Source organism: Gopherus evgoodei, chromosome 20, assembly GCF_007399415.2.
Source record: "Gopherus evgoodei ecotype Sinaloan lineage chromosome 20, rGopEvg1_v1.p, whole genome shotgun sequence".
Lineage (NCBI taxonomy): Eukaryota > Metazoa > Chordata > Testudines > Testudinidae > Gopherus > Gopherus evgoodei.
This window is the reverse complement of record NC_044341.1, coordinates 5,458,458-5,480,766: the sequence shown is the minus strand read 5'-3', so window position 1 is coordinate 5,480,766 and position 22,309 is coordinate 5,458,458. Positions and strand designations below refer to the sequence as shown.

The window sequence follows — 22,309 nt, the reverse complement described above, 5'->3', positions numbered from 1 at the left end:
GTATCTTGAACTAGGATATCTCTTCTGCCACACTCAAGCAAAGTCTAATAATTAATAAATAATAGTACTAGACAAAAGTCATTAGATCTAGTTACTTATCTAAAGAGGAAAGATAGGGCTGTATCGCTAATCACTGCAGACAGAGATCCCAATCCAGCTGTCCCTGGACAGCTCAATAAAGCTCAGAGTCCCACATAAGCTCAGAGTCCCACATACGTTATAATTTTTATGTAGAATCAGCCAGAAAGGAACTTAAAGCTTCCCAGTATTTACCCCTTCTACTCTAAACTACTGCCAGCTGAGACTTGATGATATTACTTCATACATGAACATGCAAATCTTGCATCTTCAGCAGACCCTGAGCAGGATCATTGTGGTATAAAGAGGTTTAGTGTAAACACTAGGATTTTCTGAAACATCCTGTTCTAAATCTCCAGAGTACTGTCTTGCACTGTCTGTCTTACAGTTCATGGGAAGGACAGTCAAGACACACAACTTATCTTGAAAAGAAACCTCCATATTTGTGAACATTTGCCCAGTACGCACTCTGAACTTCAACTGATAACCCATGCTCCAGCTACATGCCTGCAGCTACGTATGCAACTTATCATTTAACTGACAGGCATTATCGCTAAAGAACGGGTGTCAGGACTGACAGCCAAAGATGGAGTTTGCCTTTGTCCTGGAAGTAATTGCAATAGCGTTAAGATTCAAGTGGAACATTTACCCTAATTAGAAAAGGATTAGTCTTGTGTTTTGAGTTTCCATTACTGAATACAAATGCAGGTTTTAACATCAAAATAAGCTGCTTGTGGTATACCAAGAACCACTATACAATTCAGTTTCTTCGCTAGTAAAATGCAGTTAGCCAGATGGGAGAAGAATAAGACTAGATCCCTTGAAAAAGTCATTGTTGGGTTACACAAAATTAGATGTCACATGCCTTTACTGTAAAGAAGGGAGCTAGAATCCACCACATGCTTATTGGGGTTGGGGGGGGGGGAGGAGAAAAGAGTAGTGTGGAGAGAAATGGTACAAAAACAAGGATTTCATTGTTTTGTGCAAAGTAAACTGATCCAGGAGAGATGAGCAGCCCTTATTTGGAGATGAAGTACCATAAAGCCTCATTTCTTACTGTTAAATTAGGGGTCTAAGGTATCAACACAGGGCTATATAGTCACTAGATAAACCATCACAAGACAGGAATGGGAGAGGAGACAAACAGAAATGGCAACTTGGATTGAGAGCTGTCAGTAAATTGTGGGGGAAGGATGAACCCCTCTCCAAGCACCCGGTATTGGCCTGTTATAGACAAGACACTGGAATACATGGAGCACCAGCGTGATTCACTGCATTAACTTCTTAGCAGGAAGAGAGACCAGAAAAATCTCATGTTTCCATAGTAAGCTGTACCATCTCTATGACACTTGAAAAATGCCTGTATCTTTCCAGACAGATCTTTACAATTGACCCATGACAGTACTTTCTGCCTTACCATTTTCACTTTCTCAAAGATAATGGGTTCCAGTTTCTTCTCTGATGCTGACTCACTGTTCCTTTTCCATTTGTCATCTTTTTCTTTCTGTACAAAGAATCACACAGAAGTGAGGGTCAAAGCTCAGGCCACACCACTGGGGGAAGTTAAAATAAAAATAGAAATCTAGTTTTTCCAAGCAAGTTCGTACTGAACTGCACCTTTTAACCAACATGAAAAGCAGCAGCTAATTAGATAACTATTTTGGCTTATAAACATCTCCCCTTACCCAGCAACCAGTTTTTCCCAGTGCCTTGGTTAATAGTTTAAAACCGGTTTTGCCATGTGTACACATGGTAATTTAGATCTGAAACAGAGGATACAACTGCAGAATGGCCATGAGAGAGTTCCTGCTTTTGGAGAATGAGTCGAGTTCCAAATAGTTAAAATTCCTAACACAAGAGAAATACATCCAAAAAGTCTGTGACCCAATTGAAAAATACAGGTTACTCAGTTGTATGTTGAGGAATAAGTAAAGATGGCCAGTCCTGTACATTTGTCAGTTGATGGTTTTGGAGACAATTTTATGGTAACAAGTAAAATCAGGATAAGACAAAGATATCAGGGGAGCGTTTACAAGCTTATGATTGGTCTTCTACACAAGTTCTTAGGAACTAGAGACTAACCCTAAGTGCATTGATGTCAAGACTTCGATCCATGTATTTCTTCTTTTCATATTTGTCTCTGATAAAGCCCTCCACGGCTCTGTAAGAGGCTCGTTAAGGATGAATGACTCAGAAATTGAAGATGTCTAGAGATACACACATTAAATAGTTCTACAAAATACATTGTGACCACAAAATAATGGCAGTTTAAGGAAGTTCGCTTGCAACAGTAGTTTTATTTTTGTTCCTTTAAGTTCGTGTCAAGGTTGTCAACGCTAAATATATTGCTGAAGTGAGTGGATGAAATTATTAGATCTAGTTTACTAAAGCGATATAAACACACTGCTGTGTTAACACTCTGCCTCAGCAAGAGAGCTTTGCTGGAGATTAGCTCGTGTCAGCTTCCTGCCACACCAGCCTGCCTTCCTCACCAGCAAACTCCTGAACCTCTACCAGTCTTAACTTTGCCCAGCAGTTAACAATCAGTGAACTCCAGCTCCTCAGCTGTGTCTCTCCGCAGTGCACAGTCCCTTCACTGTACATTCACAAAAGATATTAAGTTCATCGCTCCTTTAAAGAGTCAATACACTGCAGCTCACCTGGTGTTTGACAAATACTTACCTCAATCACAGCACAGGTTTACAGTAAAACCAGTTTATCAAACAAGAAGTCATAGGTTTACGTGATACCAAGACAGAAAGGGTTACAAGCAAACAAAAAGTAAAAATATACTTTCTAATGGCTAAGACCTGACTTAAGCTATTGTCTTTGCTCAAGGCAGTTTCCTCACCAATCTTCCTTCCCAGCAATGGCTGACTTGCTCTTAGCCGGGATCCACATGCCATCCAAGGTGCTGGCTTTCCTCGTCTCCTCAGGTGACATTTTTATTAGAGCAAGTCAAACAGTCATTTCTTGGTCCATTGTGGCAAGATGCCACAGCCCAGTAAGCTTTGCTAAGGACCAGGAGCGATACAGAAAGGAGTTAAGTAGAGTTACTAGCAAAGGCCACATTGCACTTTAAGAAATCTGCACAGAGTAACTATTAGGGATGTTTACAATAAAGATCAGCATTTATCTTGTCATTTGTTAGCACCACCACTTAGTAGCATCTAACCTGTGCACACATTCCTGCACTGGCAAAAATCATTCTGAGATACGGGATCCCATGTATCTGAACGTCTACACAGCAAAGAAAACCTCACAGCTGGCTCATGCCAGCTGACTTGGGCTTGCATGGCTTAGGCTACAGGGCTGTTTCATTGCAGTGTAGATTTCCAGGCTTGGGCTGGAGCCTAGGTTCAAGGACCTGTAGTAAGAGGAGGCCCTAAGATATAAACCTTGGTATCAGAGGCCTGAGGCCTAAACTAAAGTAATGGTCAAGACTTTGCTAACATAAAGCAAAGTTAAGCTGTGAGCCAGAGGCAGGCCCTGCTCGCAGAAACTGGCAAGGAAAGGGCTGATGCTGCAAGATACGTACCTAAAAGGTACTGAACACTAGAGATCAGAACATTCACATACTGGCACATTCCACACAGATAACAAGGAACAGACTGACCCATCCCAATGACAGGGGCAAAAGGGTAATATGACGGATAGCGTTGTTTTGATCAAACCAATCTGCACAAGGTGAGAGGCGGTACCTTACTATGTAGAGGGGTTGTACCTTACTGCATAAAGGGGTTGCACCTCAATACGTCAGGATGTGTAACTTGTTTGTACCTGTGTATAAGAATGCATCCCTGGGACGATGTCTTTGTCTGGCCGAGGGGACAGTGGAAAGTCCCGCCATTAACTGAGCCGAGTCCATTGACCATGGGCACATAGTAGTAGTATGCCTTTTACTAGAGTAACAATCTAGGGGAACTATTATTGTGTCCATACGGCAATAAACCTGGCCGACGTGCCCTCATACCTTACTAGACTCTGTGGTCATTGGGGGTTCTCTTCAGGTCTGCTGTGTCAGCGATCTGCAGAGCTGGGACAGCACACAGAGAGAACACACGCATGCAGCTGAGTGATATCAACATTGAATAGAGCAGAGCAGAGCACCACACCGGTAGCATCTGACAACAGGACCCTGCAAGGTGGGAGGGTCCCAGAGCCCAGGCTCCAGCCCAGAAGTCAACATAGCCTCATAAGCCCTCACTCCATTTACAGCACTATGACCCTGTGGTCTAGGAGACCTTCTGTAACTTAGTGTTCCGACATTTTCAAAAGGTGCCGAACACCTGCAGCTCCCACCAGCTTCAGTGGGATCTCGGAGTGCTTGGTGCTTTTGAAAGTCAACCCTTCAGTTTGTTAATGAACTGACAAGGCATATGCCATGCAAGGGCTTCAAGTTGTAACAGACTGGCTTGACTTAATTCTTATACTCCACAGAGCTTAGCAAGGATCACTCAGAGCTCTTCCACTGAAGACAGTAAGGTACCAAATCTGAAGCACTGCACAGAGGGTGTCTAGCTAGGAACCTGTTTCATGGCTGACACTCAGGCACAAAGATGAGCAGTTGCCCTCTTTGTAGAGAGGCTTTTCATCTTGTTTTTAAGTCTCCTATATCCCCAAGCAACAAGGAAAGAAAGGATACTGGTCTGTCTGAGGCCGCCTGAAGGTCTCTGGCAGGTAGGCTTCATAGAGACGATTCGCCTTTTTGTTTCCCATCTCCTGCATACACTGCAATTCAAAAAGAGAGAGCTCGTAAATCATTTGTTTCAGCATATGAAAGTTCTGTCATACAGACCTATGGTGCAAGGCCACCCTCTAAGAGTCTTAAATTCTTCTGTTAAACTAGCAGAAGTATTTTTAGACAGATCTTTGAAGCCTGTTCTGCGCCTTTGCGGCACACTGCAAAACCCAAATATTGAGAGAGCTCAATATCACTTAACTGGAATAAGCAGAGCCTTACACTTTTGGGCAGCCAGAAGACCCTGTGGATTTGAAGCTTTGTTTCACAGGAGGTGCAGGAGGGATGTTTTCATCCTTGGAGGAATTTCATACTCAGAACGTACAGAAGGGAAAACCCCATCAAGTCACACAGCGTATCCCCTGAGCAGTGCAGGGCTGGTCCTTTCATCCCCAAGACTCACCATTTTCCTTGGGAGACTATTCTGTAACTCAAAGCCTGATGGGTAAAGTTCCCCCTTATAGTCAACCTACACTTCCTTCCTTTTATCCCATGCCATTGCTCTAGTTCCACCCCGTGTGGCTCTCCCTCACCAGCATTTACACTCTATGTATTAGGGTTGTGCCCGACTTAGACTGACTTAAGGAAAGACTAAACTTTTCTAGACTGGAGGCCTTACTAGCTAAGGCATTATAATGTCTACGAAATAAGCCCTGAGATACCAATTAAAGGGAAAATAGCTGAAAGACTTGAGAATTATCTTGTGCTAGAGCTTATGAGTGAAAACAAGAGCTGGCTGAGCAGGGGATTCCTATTGCAACAGCTGTAAGGCTGAGCAAACCCCAACACGACACACCAGCCATGAGGGGGCGTTCGTGCTAGAGCAATGAGACACCTTTTCAGGTCTGGCTAATTTGTGATCTCTTCTGTACAGCCCAAAGTCGGTGAGGCAGCCCCAGCGACTAAAACCAGAGACAAGTGCATGCTTATCTAAGCAGTTACTTGTTTTGGACAAATGTTTTATCAACATAAACAGTGTTTTTTTATTCAGGGAGGGAAGTCTGTCACACTTCCTACAGGCCATTATTTTAATCGCTCAGCTCAATAAAACTAGTGGGTTTTTTTCTGTTTTTTTTTTAAACTGCACAGAGAGGAAAAAACTTTTGTGATCATTTTAAAGAAGTTTTTCACCTCTCCCTCCACTGGACACTCTCAGACAGTTTAACATGTATTTTAAGATCTACTGAATCCCATTCTGCCAGTGCAACAGTTCTGTTCACATTATATGGCCCAGCTCCATTTTTACTTGTATCTGTTCTTGAGTCCACTGGTCGAGATTGACAGATTTCACCCTGGATATGTGAACTCCTAGATTCCGGTGGATCCCAGCACAGCGAATACAAATGAACACGCCAATATTCCAGGATGCCCATCGTGGCCCTGCAAAAGGACATCAAAAGAGATGGTCATGCACATGTTCATAACTCCCCATCGCCACGAACAATGTCTTATGAGAAACTGCACCAAGTGAACTGTGGATTGAAGATTTTGCATTTTCATCTAGAATGGAAATTGAGATTATACATTAGCAGTGTGTTCTCTTAAAAAAGACAGGTCCAAATATAAGACTTAGGGAACAAATGTTTTATGTTTCTTCCTTCCCCCTCCAATCTGGGTTATTTGCGTAATAAAACGGAACCCTCTCAAAGTGAAACCAGAATAATCACGGGGTGCGGAGAGAGGACGCACTGCAAGAACATCCTTTCGCTTAACCTCCATTCTTTTTAAGTGACCTTTTTGATATCTTGCAGCTAGTGTCCAGCCACTAGAGCCATACTGGAGGGTGGTTTCAAAATCTCAGTTTAGCATGGAGCGAGACAGTCAATGTTACTTAAGAGCCAGATTTCTGTATCGGACTATTTGAGTTCAAGTTATTTGACATTAAGACTTTTTCCTCTAAACAAAAATTTATTGTACAAGATCTAGCCATGTTGCTTAAGTTACAGCAAAAGAGGAGTACAGGACAGTAGTTTATTCATTCTCCTGATTCCAACAGCCTGACTGATTCTCCACCTTAGGCAGAGTGGATGGAAGTTAGGGTTGTGATCTGAGAGAGAAGTCGATACACAGTTTACTCTTCAGTCTTTAGACAGTTTTGATTTTAGATGCAAGGTTAACATGCAGCTTTCAACAGACCGGAGAGCTCCAAGGTTTGGAAGAAGGGAGGTCATGCTTGGGAAAAACAAGGGAAAGCTTTACAAGTTTAATTTCACTCATTGTAAACTAGAACATTAATCTTTCTGTGAAACAAGCATGCAGATGCATTGCCAAGTGAAAGATAGAGCTTTGTGGACTGCTACTCACCACCACCAGGTGGCAGTCACACCACAGTTCCCATGCCGACTCCCCTCCAGAAAGATTAGTTAGCATTTGAAGTTTCTGACTATCACCGCCAGCATGAAGTGATCAGGCCAGTTTCAAGGCATGAACAACTCCGGGAATAACCTTCCTTTGCTGAGCACAGCCAGTTCTCCAAAATCCACATATGGACTTGACCTAAGTTCCAAAGGCCTGCTGAATATTTACAAAAACTCAGCTAGCCTACAGCTAGTTTGGTTTGCAAACTGTACCTCATACTATGTAAATTCACACATCATATCAAGGCTGGCAGGCCAAAAAAGTGATCAACTGATACAGGCATGCATTGGAGCATTTAGAGTAGATACCCAGACACTTACCACCACCACCTCAAGAAATACAGAAGCGACAGAAGGCAATAAGGGAAAGTTGTGTAATTTTAGAAAGCAGAAGTGTTCAAGACTTGCATGTACGGTTGCATGCCAATGTAGATATTTTACTATTTAAAACCTTTTATTTTCCTCCCCTTCTGGTACTTCTAGTAATGTGAATGCTCTTCAAAATTGAGTGTGAAAGTTAACAAGTCTGGGCACACAATCAGAGCTACACCTTGGATCAAACTCAATGCCCTCCCTTCCGTCCTGAGAAGTTTTATATCTCTCAGGTTTATTTAAGATAGAGTGCATAAGAAAGAATTGGAAGTTTAAAAATCAATCAATTGAAAGATCAGGATTCTGAATGCAGAGCCATTCCATGTTCAAACCAGACTAAATTTAGGATTTGCCTTTTATTGGACCAACCGCTGTTGGTGAAAGAGACAATCTTCAGGTCTGAAGAGCTCTATATAGCTCAAAAATCTTGTCTCTTGCCAACAGAAGTTGGGCCAATAAAAGATATTACCCTCACCCACCTTGTCTTGCTAATATTCTGGGACCAACAAAGCTACAACAATGCTGAAAACAAATTTAGGACCACCAATCATACAGAGTTTTATTGGCCGGCCCTATATCAAAATGATGGATGCAATACAAGATCAGGTATTTTACTTGCTCATTAAAAGAAAAAAGTTTGCAAATTCTCCTCGCCCTGGCCAAGCAGAGATATGCTAGAAATAATGGAAGGTATCTTCCACTAACAAGTGACCAGATTAGCACTTAACAGATGACAGCTGTCAAAAATTAATACCCTCTCCTCCTGAATCTGAATTCCAAACCAGAAGAGCTCTCTGAAGTAGTTTCCACTTGGAATTAAATGAAGCATATAGAAGCAGATCATTGGACAGCTATAAGGCATTTGATTTCCCATTTCTCACCCCTGCAGGAAAACATTACAAAAGTAGGCCTCGTATACACTAAGTGTTTTATTGGCCTGTCTGAAAAGAGTGATTTTTTTTAACCCAACACTTCTGCTAGAATAAACCGCTTTGCCAAGCTGGAATAAATATCAGTACAAGCCCTTTTATACATGGCATAACTGCACCTACACCAGGGGAGTTTGCTGCTTGACAACATAGAAGCAAAATTTAAGTTTAGACAATGTCACATACGCCCTGTCCCCCCAGTAGTTGCTAATCCCCTTTCAATACTTTAGGTGTGTGCAAAACATGGTAGCCATTTTCCAGAGAGAGGAAGGCAGAGTTCCTGCCCTGAAGAGCAGAGAGTTTTAGTCACTGAACTCCTTGCATTAGAAAACTGCAGTGTACATTTTAGATAAGGGGCTCAAGTCCATCAAGACATCTGTTCAGGGACAGGATAATTAACTCCCTTGCATCTGGTTAGAAAGGAGGACTTGCAAACTCAGCGGAGATTCAGGAGGAAGCTTGTCAGAGGAAGGGGAACTCATGGAGAAAAATCCTTCAGAAGATGGAAGTTCTCACCATCGTTAGGTAGAATCAGCCTTCAGGGTTAGCAGCATTTCTTTATTCTCTGGTCTCCCTATGCCCACACGCTGATTGCTGTCAACCAAGCAGGATAGCAAAACACAAGCAATATGGAGGCATTTACCCCACACCGAGAACACAGTTTGAGAAGCACATATACAGAAAGGAAAACTAATGTTTTCAGCTGACACTATGATTTAATCAAAGTTCCAAGGAACCTGCATAGGAAGTCTCAAGAGAGCAATGATAGTGTAGACTAAACTAACTCTTTATAAAGGCCATTTCTGGACTTCCTCAGGAACTACTTGCTGAGTTGGGATGTAAACACCTCAATAACATGAAGTGAAGTGTGCTTTTGACACCCAATAGCCATCATACAATAATGGCATAGAAGCACCTACAGTGCACTATGGGTATATTATTCAGGAAGAAAAGCGTGCAGCCTCTTTGCAGTAGGTAAGCATTCTGGTATCAGAGAAAGAGGCACTCAGGTAAGTGACTTGCCGAAGGTGTTACAGTAGTCAGCAGTAAAACTAGGAAGAGACCCCTGCAGTTCCAGTGCCCAGTTGCCAGGTTTACAAGTGCCTCTTATTTAATAAAAACTGTTCCATTTATAGATTTCATTTTTATGTCTCATTTCAGACAATTCTAACTTTGGGACTAACTTTGCTCAATCAAGTTAAATACCAGGAATTATTCAGGGTTATATTTAAATTAGACTTAAACCCAACAGGGGCCATAGTAACCTCTAGTCCCATGGTGCTAGTAAGGCCATTTCACCTTCTATACGATTATACCAGATGGGAACAGAGCGCTCTTGTTGGCAGTACCAACTGCAGTGATCTATCTCCCTAGCTCATCATTTTTGAGTTTCATTTAGGAGGTAGGATCAGAAACAGCTAGGACTGGGTATTAAAAAGACAGCCATTCTGAGTTTCAACTCTGTTATTTCCGGATTTTTCCCAAGCTTGAACGTTTAGAAGAATTTTCTGCTAATTGACATTTTCTAAATTAATACTTAAGCTATAAAAATCCTGTTAGTTGCCAATATTTTTGCTTGGTAGCAGCAGATGCTGTCCTCTGAGGTAACAGAACTGTTTCTCCTCTTTTGTTGCTAAGAGCAGAGAAACTGACAATGAAATGAGACGAGAAAGAGAAGCAAATGAAACATCAGGTGTCCCAAGAAGGGGGAAAAAAATGCAGGTCAAAAAAGCAAAGCAGAAAGGTTACTAGAAAAACAAAGATGTTTTTTGACTTTTTAGAACTAAGTCTAACGTTTTGATTCAAATGCATTGTTAGGAACATTGATGCTTCAATACTAGTGTGATGGAGTTATAAGCGTATACAGACATCCCAAACACACAAAGATGCCTAAATATTTTATCAAACATCCATTGCATTTTTCCTCCAACCCTATGTAGGCTGCAAAGCACGTGACTGCAGGGTATACACCTTAACCTTTACTCTTTATTGCATAAAGCAGTAATTGATTGGTCTTCTTGCAAGTTCACATATTACATCAAGATAATGTTAGCTCTTCAAAGAGAAGGAAGATGATTTTGCTCCCCTTGGGCAGAAAGGGCAACGCTGTAAACTGAATGGCTGCAGTGTGCAGGAGGAACTGTCTGCTGAAAGAGCGGTGATGGGTTGACACAGGCAAGGCTCAATACAATGCAAAAAGAGGAACTATAAAAATAAAGCATTAGTGATTGGGAGAACACAAGCAGCCGCCGGTCAGTAACAATGCAAGGGCAGCTTAGACTTGCACAACTGAAGCAGCGGCCGGTCACACAGCAAACTGTAAAGTGCCAAAGGATATTCAAATTATGTCAATCAGGGCCCTTCCTTCTCAGGTAATAAGGAACATGGAAGAAAGTACATGACTTACTCCTTTAAGGCTAATAAAGGTTTTTGTTTTCAGGTTTCTAGTTTCCATGACATACTTCGCTTTGCAAACATTTGGGGCTAAGGTTAGCCTGCTAATGTAAATGCAAACAAGCCTTGTACTTCCCCATGCAGATTTCTGTAATCATGGGATCAAAAAAAGAGGAAGTTGTTCACATGAAACATCCAGCTCTGAGAAGATGGTGCAAGAGAATATTGTTTATATTCTATACTTCTAGTCAATTTCAAGAGTGCTGCTCCTGTTTATGCAACTTGATTAGACCTGCAAAAGCTCCTTTATAAACTGGCTCAGAGAATATTACAGAACAGAATTAGGTTCTACAAGAATTTAGTTTTTAGGAAAGTGGAGTATGCAGAAAGTTAAAACTATCCTACATAGTAAAATCAGACTGGTGACCTTCAATTTCAGTTGGGAATTTCATGCTAGAGGCATAGGATTAGATACTTAAGAACAATGAAATTAAGACATACAATATTTTGGGATAACGCTTTGCTTCTTCTACCTTAGACAAAATTTTTTTTTAGGGGGGCGGAGGGAGAGAATGCAAAATCCCAGCCCTGGAAGCATTTGTCAACATAGCCACAAGAATTGCTCTAGAGTACCAGTATGCCTCTCCTGCAGCCTTTATCCACCCAAATGCTTCCTACTAATTGCTCTGTGGGCACTTAGGGCAGGGGTAGGCAAACTTTCTGGCCCGAAGGCCACATCTGGGTATGGAAATTGTATGGGGGGCCATGTCTGCTCACAAAATTGGGGGTGGGGTGCAGAAGCGGGTGAGGGCTCTGGCTGGGAGTGCGGGGTTTGGGATCAGGAGAGTGCTCCAGCCTGGAACAAAGGGGTTTGGAGGGTGGCGGGGGAAATCATGCTGGGGCAGGCTCTGGGTGGCGCTTACCTCAAGCGGCTCTTGGAAACAGCAGCATATTCTTGTCCAATGGGAGCTGCGGGGGCAGTGCCTGTGGACAGGGGCAGCGCACTGAGCCCCCTGGTTGCCCCTACACGTAAGAGCTAGAGGGGGGACATGCCGCTGCTTCCTGGAGCTGTGGAGTGGCCCTCAACCCTGCTCCTCGCTGGAGTGCAGGAAGCCCCCAGATCCTGCTCCCCAGCGGGAGCTCAAGAGCTGATTCAATCGGCTGGTGGCCTGGATGTGGCCTGCGGGCCATAGTTTGCCCACCCCGAGTTAGGAGTAGGAGCATTAGGTAAGAGGTCACATTTTATCCTGTCTACACTTGTACAATCTCATTAGTGTCTTCTATAATTCTGGTGAAACCAAAGGCAGAATTTGGCCTAGTGTATTTACTGTAAAAGCCCTTTAAAAACCAGATTAGTAAGAAAAACATTTGACTTGCCAAATAATTGAACATAAAAATAGGGGTTCACATGAATAATCCACACAGAAACTAGAGAGATCAACACTATATTGTAAACATAGTTCCTTCAGGTTGGCAGAATTACAGCCACCAGATGGCTGTAAAACTTTTAAGATCTTAATGAGCACCTGCTCTCCTATACACAAAGTTACAACTTGACTGCACTATCATCTAGTATTATACAAGGAAGCCTGATGCCACGGTCAATTTTTATTTAGTTGTTTTGAGTAAATTTAGTGTTCATAGATGTGATGGACTTGGCACCTGTTAGAGCCAGGCATACTGCACTCAGATGCTCACTAGTTTCCCCCATATACTATCCTGCATGGCCTCACACATGCTCAAGTCCCTGGAATCTCCTAAATGGAGATTGCTAATGGCTGGAGGTGGAGAAAGAATTAAGGTGAAATGGACAATTTGGCATTATGCTGATTAGGAAAAGGGAACTGGATCAAAATGGAGTGAGATATGGCTAAAGGAAGCCTGTCCATACCCACTTATCCCTGACTATGCCCCCTCCCTTGAGAGCTAGGAATACCAGAGGGCCTCATTCTTGACCCTGGAATGGGTTGCAAGGAAAGCCACCTCTAGGCATGAACACCTAGCTTGTAGGTATCTCTATAGTTCATTCAGTCCTTGGCAATCCCAGAAGACGGTACCACAGACCCCAATTAGTCCTAGGTTTGAAGGGGGAGGTGGACCACTCGACTGACCAAGTTTCCCGTAGGATAAAAAGCTACTCCTAGTGGCATGGATTTGAAGCCTTAACCTAGAGGGTTAAAGGCTCCATGTCCCTTTACCAGTCTTATCAGCCATTCAGTGCCCAGCCTTTATCAAAATGCATACTGATGGCAAATTAAGAGTTGTGCCAGTTTTATAAAAAAAATCCAACTCCAACACCCTCCTTCACAAATAAAACACCGAAGCACTATCCAAATGAAAGAATTGCTTGTACATAGCACTTTTCCAGAAGGCTGCTTAAAAAAAAAAACAAACAAACCCTCACCTCTTTAAAAGCTCCCTAGCGTGTTAAGTTTCACACACATTTTACTAGTTTTTATTATTTGCCATAAATGAAGAACGCCATGCAGACGGAATTTTCATTTTTAAAATCCTAGAGGGATTCACTCTTTGCCCTCCTCTATTCAGCATACAGCATTTTGGCTCAAGCTGCTTATGCAAACTTCCTCTGTAATAACCCTGAAGGCATTTATGAATAAGCAGAAGTTGGCTGCAGAGAAGGGGAGGGGGAGAGGGAGGATGAGGTAAAATAGATGCTTTCATGGGACAGGAAGGAGAAAGCTCAGCTATTCAACTCCAAATGAAATAATCTCTATGCGCACAATTGTTCAACTCGCAGGCTCCCTGCCTGCAATCACTCCAGCAAAAGCCCAGCTGTAAGAGGGAAATGTGCTGCAGAGACTGAATGATCCATGCCAACGCCACTGCACGTCTTGGACTAAGACATCCTGCAAGCATCTCCCTCGACAGTATGTGTGGGAAATTGTGCAGGCAGTGGGACAGAACCCAGTAAGAAGACACCCACATCAGCTAATACGAGCCATCACTGGTAGCCAGCTGGAAACTTTCAATTGAGCTGGAACTGACAAATTCCCTGTTTTCCAGTCAGCCAACTGATGAACTGTAAACTATTTTTTTAAAAGAGTCCAATACTTTCCACTGCCTTATTATTTCTCTTCCGGAAGAGATTGCACAAGATGACTTACTGGAATTCACTCCCCTCAGGGGAAAGTCATGTTCCAGAAGATACAATGTTATGGACTGTAGCTTCGTCTTGGGTTCCCCAGCCCGCACATGAGGACACTCATACCACATCAGTCTGGTATGCAGTACAGTCCGTTTGCCCAAGAATCTCAAGAATTCGGTCACTGTTCTACAAGGGCAGTCAAGGCAATCTCACTAGTTTCCCACAGAGGTGCTAGATAAGTACACTATGTCCTTAATGCAAGCCCATTAGAATTTAGAAGTCACCCTACATTAACTGAAAGAAACACACTGATGGGATAGCTCAGTGGTTTGAGCATTGGCCTGCTAAACCCAGGGTTGTGAGTTCAATCCTTGAGGGGGCCCTTTAGGGATCTGGGGATTAGTCCTGCTTTGAGCAGGGGGTTAGACTAGACCTCCTGAGGTCCCTTCCAACCCTGATAGTCTATCCCGCCCTCATCTATGGCTAGTTGGTTTGAAGTATGATGTGACCCATGGTAAATTGAGGTAGTGACTCTTAAAATCCAGATGATATAGAACTGGAAGGAACTCTGAGAGGTCATCTCATCCAGTCCCCTGCCACTATGCATTGCACAAAGCAGAATCTCAGCTCCCGTTTCCTCTTGCATAAAGAGTGAACTTGCTTTTATATGAAGAAGCTAAAGAAGAAGAATCCCTGTTGGCAATGAGGTGTGCCAGGGATACTTTGGAGACTGAACAATAGGCCACCCAGGAAGCTGGCTAAAACATCTAGAAGCTTGGCTGTAAGAAGTCACTCTGAGGTGCTCTCTTCCTTTGCAGGTCACCGTTAAAAGGATTTTTTTTATTTAATTGCACAACTGTCACAAAATGTACATACTGGCACATACAGCATCTGCCCACCATTAGCAGGATGATACAAGACTGAATGAGATTTTACTCAACCATCAAAAGTTGTTCCAGGTGCTAACACTTCGGAGCACTGCCTTATGCCAACTAATCGAGGAATGACTAGTTTACCAGCATCATGAACTATTTGTTCCATCCCAGATATCATGTAGGGAGCTTAGGCACCTGAGAATCCCAGTGACTTTCTAGGCACCTAAAAGTTAGGCACCACAGCGCTCAGCATAGCCACGCCTAAATTCCTTTGTTTACAACAGGCTAGATTTACAAGGGTGTAATTCACTATAGTTTAACAAACACAGACGTTAAGAAATTGAACAAATATATGTTAAACTATAAACTTCCTTTAAGTGCACAGATGTATGTATTCTCCTGGTAAGTAGAGAAATACCAAATTTAGTTGCAAATCAACATACTTTAAATAGTTATACCCATGAGAATGAACCTCTTTAGGAAAACTAAGTACAACACAATACGAGATTTAAGAAATCCAATTATTTCAATCAGATTTTAATCCACCCTAGTTGGATCTAGTGTGAAGAAGGGCTAACGGGGAGAGCTGGGCAACACAAGAGCGAGATTTAGGGCCTGTCTGTGGAATTTATAGCGTGTGCCAGCAGGATCTATACAGGCCAGTTAGAATGCGCACCAACGTGTTGTGCACTAATCCCCACCACACAGCTTTGCGTTACTGCACTGTGGAGATGAGTGGTAAGATTCCAGGGACGTGGTTTTCCCATGGACTAGCTGTATTTCTCATGCTGCATAAACTAAGCAAGTCCCATTTCTAGACCAGGTCCTTATTTACACATACATCTATCACATTTCACACCTTGTTGACATAAGGAACAAGGTTTGGGAAGACAGTTACTGCACAGCTGCTAATTTGAAGGTAACTCATTTGTTTTCTCTGCTGTTTATAACATACATCCTAGATACTCCACCATCCCCTCCACCAAAGAAAATCCTTCACAGAAGTTCTGTGGTGTTCAGATTTGTTGGTGTTAACACGACAGTTGGTTAAAAGTTTCCCTGGTAACATGAGAAATATTGGTAACATTCTGTCATGAAGAGCTCAGCCCACAACTACAATTTTTGCAGAATCAATCAGAAATATTAAAAGAACTCTGCTCCACTGACATTCTTTATTGCACCTGTATTTATTTAGTCTTATCAGGGCAGGGGAGCTGACAAGTAGTAATTCTAGCTTCCTAAAACAATTGCTGGTACAGCCAGGAATCCCTCCCCTCGGGATACATGTACATGATCATGTCCAACAATGCATCAGATTTTGTATAACTGAAGGTCTCAAGCAGACCGAGTCAGTGACATGTTTCAAGATTCTCTTTATAAACCAAGACCAAATTCCACCAGTTACCAAGACTGAAAAAAGACAGGTCTGAAGCTGATAACCAACCAGGGGTTAGTGATGCTAGAGAGTTTAGTGGATAGGGGTTACGCATTTTTTCACCTCAGAATAGGCTTCAAAAATTTTAGACCAAAAGAAGTGACTCAATTAGTGGAGAAGTTGGATTAAGCTGCATTCATACTTCAACACTTCTGCTTCATTTACTTGTCAAGTGGCAATAGTTCCGTCTCTTCAAGTATTTGTGCATTTGGCCTTGTAAGCGATGCACTAGGCCTCTAGCGTCACTATATAGGGATTCAAGCACTCAGAAATAAACCTCTCTGGAAAGATTTTTAGCAGCTCACAGGCACGTGTCTAGTGCTCCCAAACACACCTGTAGTAGTCACATGTGGGTTTGGAGGTGGTTGGCCCAACTGAGCCATACAGGTTCTTTTTCTTGCTATTGCAAGTGGACGGAAGCAAGATGGGGCTGTTGCAGTTCAGACATTTCTTAGTAAAGATCTCTACTGTATTAGGAATGTAGCTTCTTCCTTTGATTTTAACTCTTATCCAATGCAGCCTTCCTATACAGACTTCATCAATAAGGTCACTGAAGCTCTGAAGACAACACATTGTTGGTGTGTGTTTGAATTCAGATTTTAGGGCATTGAGGCTGTTCAGTGACTTCTCCCCTGCTCAGTTCTGGTGCCCAGAACCACAGCTGTCCCTAGCTACTCGGAAGGGCAACTGCCACCCATGTCTAGCTCAGCCTTTGCAGCCCCAAGTTGGAGCATTCTCAGTTATTCTGTAGAGACAGGCATGAACAGTTCAATCTGGGCATAGGAGCTGCTCAGTACAAACAGAATCAGAGATTTCACCTGCCAGAACTCTAGCAAGCTTCTACTGAGTCTGCATTAACTTTTCAAGGTGACAGCAAAAGTCACAGACACCAGGGACCTGTCAAGTTTCACATCCTTGCTCCAAAGCATGGAATTGCTAGAGCTTCTCAACAAAAGTTGATTTTTTTTTCAAATAGTTAAAGTGTATTTCCCTAATCTCGTTCTTGGAAACAGCTGAAATGTTTTAGCTAGAATTTCCCAGTTACCCCTCCCCCCCCCCCCAAAAAAAAAAAAAAAAAAAAAGCAGCAGCCTTAAGCAGACATCTGGTATGGAAAAGTTCAGCATAAACTGTTTAAGTTTGGCAAAGTTATCAGCAACTGAAAATAGGATCTTATAATGGAGAGCCCCATGCAATCTTAACAGGGGGTGCTACTAGTTTCACCTATAAATATAGGATTCTGTCCCTAGTCAGAGAGGAGAAAGATATTACAGCATGTTCCAAAGATCAGTTTCGTTTCAGGCCCATTTTTTTTCCCTGTCCTAAATTTCAAGGGACATACATGAGAAAACCACTATTTCTGATCAGTCTTTCCTTCCAGACTAAAGTTGAGTTATGGAGTTAGCTTTTGTTTTCTCTTTAGTCTCGATAACCTATGTGTATTAAGAGGAATTCTCTCTAAAGAGCAAAGACGTAGAGGAGATAAACACCTTCACAAAACCACATACCAGTCTGACATCTCAACTAATTCATCTAGCTGTTACTACAGTAACCAATCACTATTTTTACTTAAACTGCAGTGCAAGTTTCATGAAACCAAGCAGAGTGGTGTATTTTTACAAAAACTGGGCACTCAGACATTTATCAAACTGAGCATCGTAGTATTTACATCGTATTTAAATGTTGTATGAAGATGACTTTAGCCATCAACATCCAGCATCATCAATATCCCCCATTTTACAGATGGAATGACAGTCACAGTGACTTGCCCAAGGTCACAAAGTTAGAGAGAGATAAGATTAGAAGGCAGGATGTTTCTGTCTAGATATCCACTGCTCAATGTATTGTATCAAACCTGCCTCTCTTTCCTTCCCCCCAGGTTTGCATAATTAATGCATTTGTATGCAGCACAGAGATACGTTCCAAGTTCCCAGGTCTCCAGACCTCATTTCTGAACGACGCTGCTGCTATCTCGAACACTCCTCTCACCATGCACAGCTACTTCCAAAATAGTTTCCCCTCTAATGCTGATCTTTCCTTACCCTTTCAACTGCAATGATGGCCATTCCAACATTCTCTTGGACCCATATCTGCGGCTGCCTACTCAAACACAAGAGGAAGGCAGACCTCTCATTATAACTGTGTCCCCACCAATACTGACAGTCTCTTTAGCATATAATGGCAACTGCTAGAACAGTAAATGCTGTTGAAAAGTGATTCTAAGAACCCTTTTCCTACAGGATGATCTTGATCAGATTTAGCTTTATCTGGAAGAGGACAGCGTGTTCACACGAGTTGTAATGCTGTACTTAAACCACTATTTATTTCATTCCGCTGCAAAAAATGATGCTCAGTAGGCCACCATAAATTCTGCAGTTGAGTAATTTTAAAGTTTCCATGAGTGGATTTGTTCCTTTTTTTTTTTTCATGTTTCTAACCCTATCACTTACAGTGATTGTAGAAGAAGCAGAAGCACAGAAGAGGAACACATTCTTGATTGTTCAGCTTAAGATGCTGCAATTTCAAAGGCAGAAGTACATTACAAAAATGTCATGCAGGGGAGACTTACAGAATACACCAGTATATACCCTACATATATCAAGGTCAGATATCCTCTTTCCACTTAGTAGATGTTATGGGTTTAAATTAATCCAAGAATTCTCCACCAGTTTCAAGCATAACATGTTATAAGAATTCAAAAGAGAATGTCAACTCACTGCAGGCAGCTGTAATTGTACGCAGGCAGTGCAGAACACTGCATCTGCTATTCAATTCTGTGTAAAGGTCTGCTGACGCAAGTCCTAACACACAAGAGGAAACTCTGGAGGGCTTATCCAGTGCCTCATCATGCACACACATAGCAGCTAAAGACTGTTCTTAGGGAACCATAGGTTAGTGCTCTCTTCACCACAAGCAGCTATTACAGAGGGCAATTTAAAGAGAAAATGCCATGCACATTACCCTTACTGAAAGAGGAAGCTCAGCTGTGACTCAAGCAACTTTAGACTGTGATTGAGTAGGGAAATTCCATCAATCAATAAAACTCCCAACATATTTAACATTAACAACTGTTTGCCAGAGTGAGAAAAAAAACTTATGAAAACTGACTTCCACTTCTGGTTGTACTTTAAGCCCTCTCCTTCAGATCTGTCACCACACCTTCACCACTCTTGCTCCATCCACACTTCGGACCACTGTCTTGCCTTCTTTGTCTTCCTAGCTCAACGACTTCACCCTTCATCCAATGTCTTTAACAGCCTCCCAAGTAGCATTCACCAAATTCCATCCCTTTCTTTCAAAAGCTAGTTGAACTACTTATTCAATGAGTCATTCTAGTTATGACAATGATGTACTTCCTTTGTAACTCCAGATTGTTTTCCTGCCTTGCACCTGCTTTAGATTCAGCTTTTTAGGAGAAGAACTGGTAACTTGTTTGCCACATTTCACCTACTACAATACTGCATCCAAAATCCAACACTGGGTCCTGCACTGTCCATGCCAAAAGTACAGCAATTGAGAAGATATTGTGAAGGTTATTAGACTCTTTACCTTTATTACAAACACTACTTGATATAGTTAGAATGTAGATATTTTAAAATCTTACTTTGCATACACTTCTCGGCTTGTGAGTGCACGGTTATTAGTTTCTTTTCCTGGTTCTTGTGTATTAGCTCAATATTTGTATTGCTAACACTGCAAGAAAATGTTTAAATACAAAAGAGAAAGCTATTTGAAATATTAGAAAACAGTGAACATTTTTCCATTAGTGAGGCTTAGAAAAAAATACTTAGGAACCCCATTAATTTGAGCCCAATAACTTGACAGTCAGTCTATAAGCAATATGGAGAACAACATAAGCAAAGTATGTACATTGAATTCCAATAGTTACTATCAAATTCTAAGGACAGAAAGTAGTAAGATCTTTCAAAATAGGCTTTGCAAGTCAAGTGCAGCTTTTAACCAACACCTTTAAAATTCTGCATTTGTACAGCACATTTAATCAGCAGTGTGTATACTTAAAAATCCCCAAGAAAAAAGCTTCTGTCTTGTAATTCTGGATGAGGAAATACCGAGAACAGAGAAACCCTGGCCGAGCTCTGTATGTAGATCTATTTTGTGTTAGTCAAGGAATGATGCACAGGTAAAAAAAATTTGCATCTAATTGGCAATGAGTTATACAAGAGGGTTGGACTTCAAAACAGAACTCATGGCAGAGCTCCCGTAACACACAGGGGAGGGGTACTCAGACAAACCAAAGGAGGAGTGCGGGGCAACCTTAAACTGATGAGTGGATGCAGCAGAGTTGCATAATGGTCATCGCTGGGGTACTCCACTGTGGAGGAACCTGCAGTTCTGCCATCAACGATACCGGATCCAAGGAGCCTGTGGGAAAGACGGGGACTGGAAGAGTAGAGGGGAAAGTTTGGGAGAGGGAAGAGAGTCAAATACAGTATCTGCATGTTGTAAAAATTCAGCATTAAGCTTCAGAGCGTTAGAAATGCATAGACACTCCTTGGTTAATTTAACAGTGATTCTCAGTGCCCACATTTACCACCTATAATAGCTGGAGACATTTAACATGGACTAGTCCAATACAAAAAGGTTTCTAGTCCATTCAATTCATGGAGTCTGTATTATTGCCCAGACTGAGACATCCCTCACACACTTGTGCTTCACAATTTTACCCTCAACGTGACAGTCATGGGGTTAAATAGCTTTCGTATCCCCACACCCCCCATACCATTCAATCTCTCTGTTGGTCAACTTGTTTTGCTGCGTAGGCAGGTCAAGCCATACAACTCTGGGTTTAGTGGCCTTCTAATTATGATAGCCCAGAAGACCCACAGCAACAGCAGCAGTGCACGACAGATGGAAGAAACCTCACCTGATTGTCGAGGAATGTTTTAATGACTCCATTATTAAAAAAAGCTTACAAAAGAATGACCTCACAGTTGCAATTCAACTTAAGTGGAAAACTTTTCTTCCCATGGTTTCAATCTGGCAGTCCAGTAGGGGGACACAGCTTTTGAGTAAAACACCACACAATTGTTCAGGAAGCAGACCATAGCCTGTTTTGGCAGCATCCTTTTGACATAAATATACCCAGTTGTCACTCATGCAGCAAGATGAGAAGAAATCCTGAGAAACGAGGCTTTTGGGGGCAGAGCCATGTGGGCAGCATCGAGTGCAATGAGGTGTTGCTCCAGAATGGGGTCTTTGATAATTAATATTAGCACTGTGGTCATGCCTGATAGCTGCAGGTGTGTAGCCACTAAACCCAGTGGCCTAGAGAAAATGCTAGCAAGGTAGAATCTACTGTTAATCTTGTGATCTGGTATTTATAGCATGTCATGATCAACAGTTATCAGTCTGATATGATGATCTCATGTCACTAAAGCCCACACATTTGTTCAGAAAGAAACAACTCATTCCCAAGCTTTCGCTGCCAGAAAGCAACAGCGCAAAGCTTTACTTTAAAAGAAGGGCGTATCTTGTTCACTTCCCCCCCAGATCAACCAATTTGATTCAGATTAAAAAGTGCTCAGGGTACATCTACACTGCAAAAAAAATCCACAGCAGTGAGTCTCAGAGCCCGGGTCATCTGACTCAGGCTTGTGCCACAGGGCTAACAACAGCAGTGCTGACTTCCCTGCTCAAGCTGGACCGTGGGCTTTGAGATCCAGCCTCCATGTCAGGTTTCAGAGCCCAGGGACAAAGCTTAGCAGGAACATCTACACTGTGATTTTTAGCCCCATAGCACAAGACTGACTCAACTGATCTGGCCTCTGCGACTAGGTTTACACTACAACTTACTTGGGTATAACTTATGTCACTCAGAGGTATGAAGAAGCTATTCTCCACCCCAGCAATGTAAGTTACATTGACCTAAGCCCTAATGCAGACAGTGCTACATGGGTGAGAGAGCTTCTCTCAATGACATAGCTACTGCCGTATGCGGAGGTGGATTCATTATGCCAACGGGAGAGCTTAGAGTGTCTTCACCAGACGTAATGCAGTGGTGCA

At 42.3% G+C, this 22,309-nt stretch overlaps 1 protein-coding gene across 3 annotated transcripts in view; it reads right to left on the bottom strand.

Annotated features, from left to right (window-relative positions):
- The window catches only part of SMAP2 (small ArfGAP2), a 34,732-nt gene that overhangs the window by 5,449 nt on the left and 6,974 nt on the right, over positions 1-22,309 (bottom strand). Inside the window, exons 2-7 of one of the 3 annotated variants that reach the window (XM_030538709.1) lie at positions 20,561-20,686; positions 19,890-19,978; positions 6,066-6,199; positions 4,724-4,809; positions 2,161-2,239; positions 1,496-1,582 (exon numbers count right to left, since the gene is read on the bottom strand). In XM_030538709.1, the coding sequence (XP_030394569.1) occupies positions 1,496-1,582; positions 2,161-2,239; positions 4,724-4,809; positions 6,066-6,199; positions 19,890-19,896 (393 nt within the window). In that variant the 5' untranslated portion in view covers positions 19,897-19,978; positions 20,561-20,686. The remainder of the gene's footprint in view (positions 1-1,495; positions 1,583-2,160; positions 2,240-4,723; positions 4,810-6,065; positions 6,200-19,889; positions 19,979-20,560; positions 20,687-22,309) is intronic. The other 2 variants (XM_030538708.1, XM_030538707.1) reach the window with 2 other exon arrangements.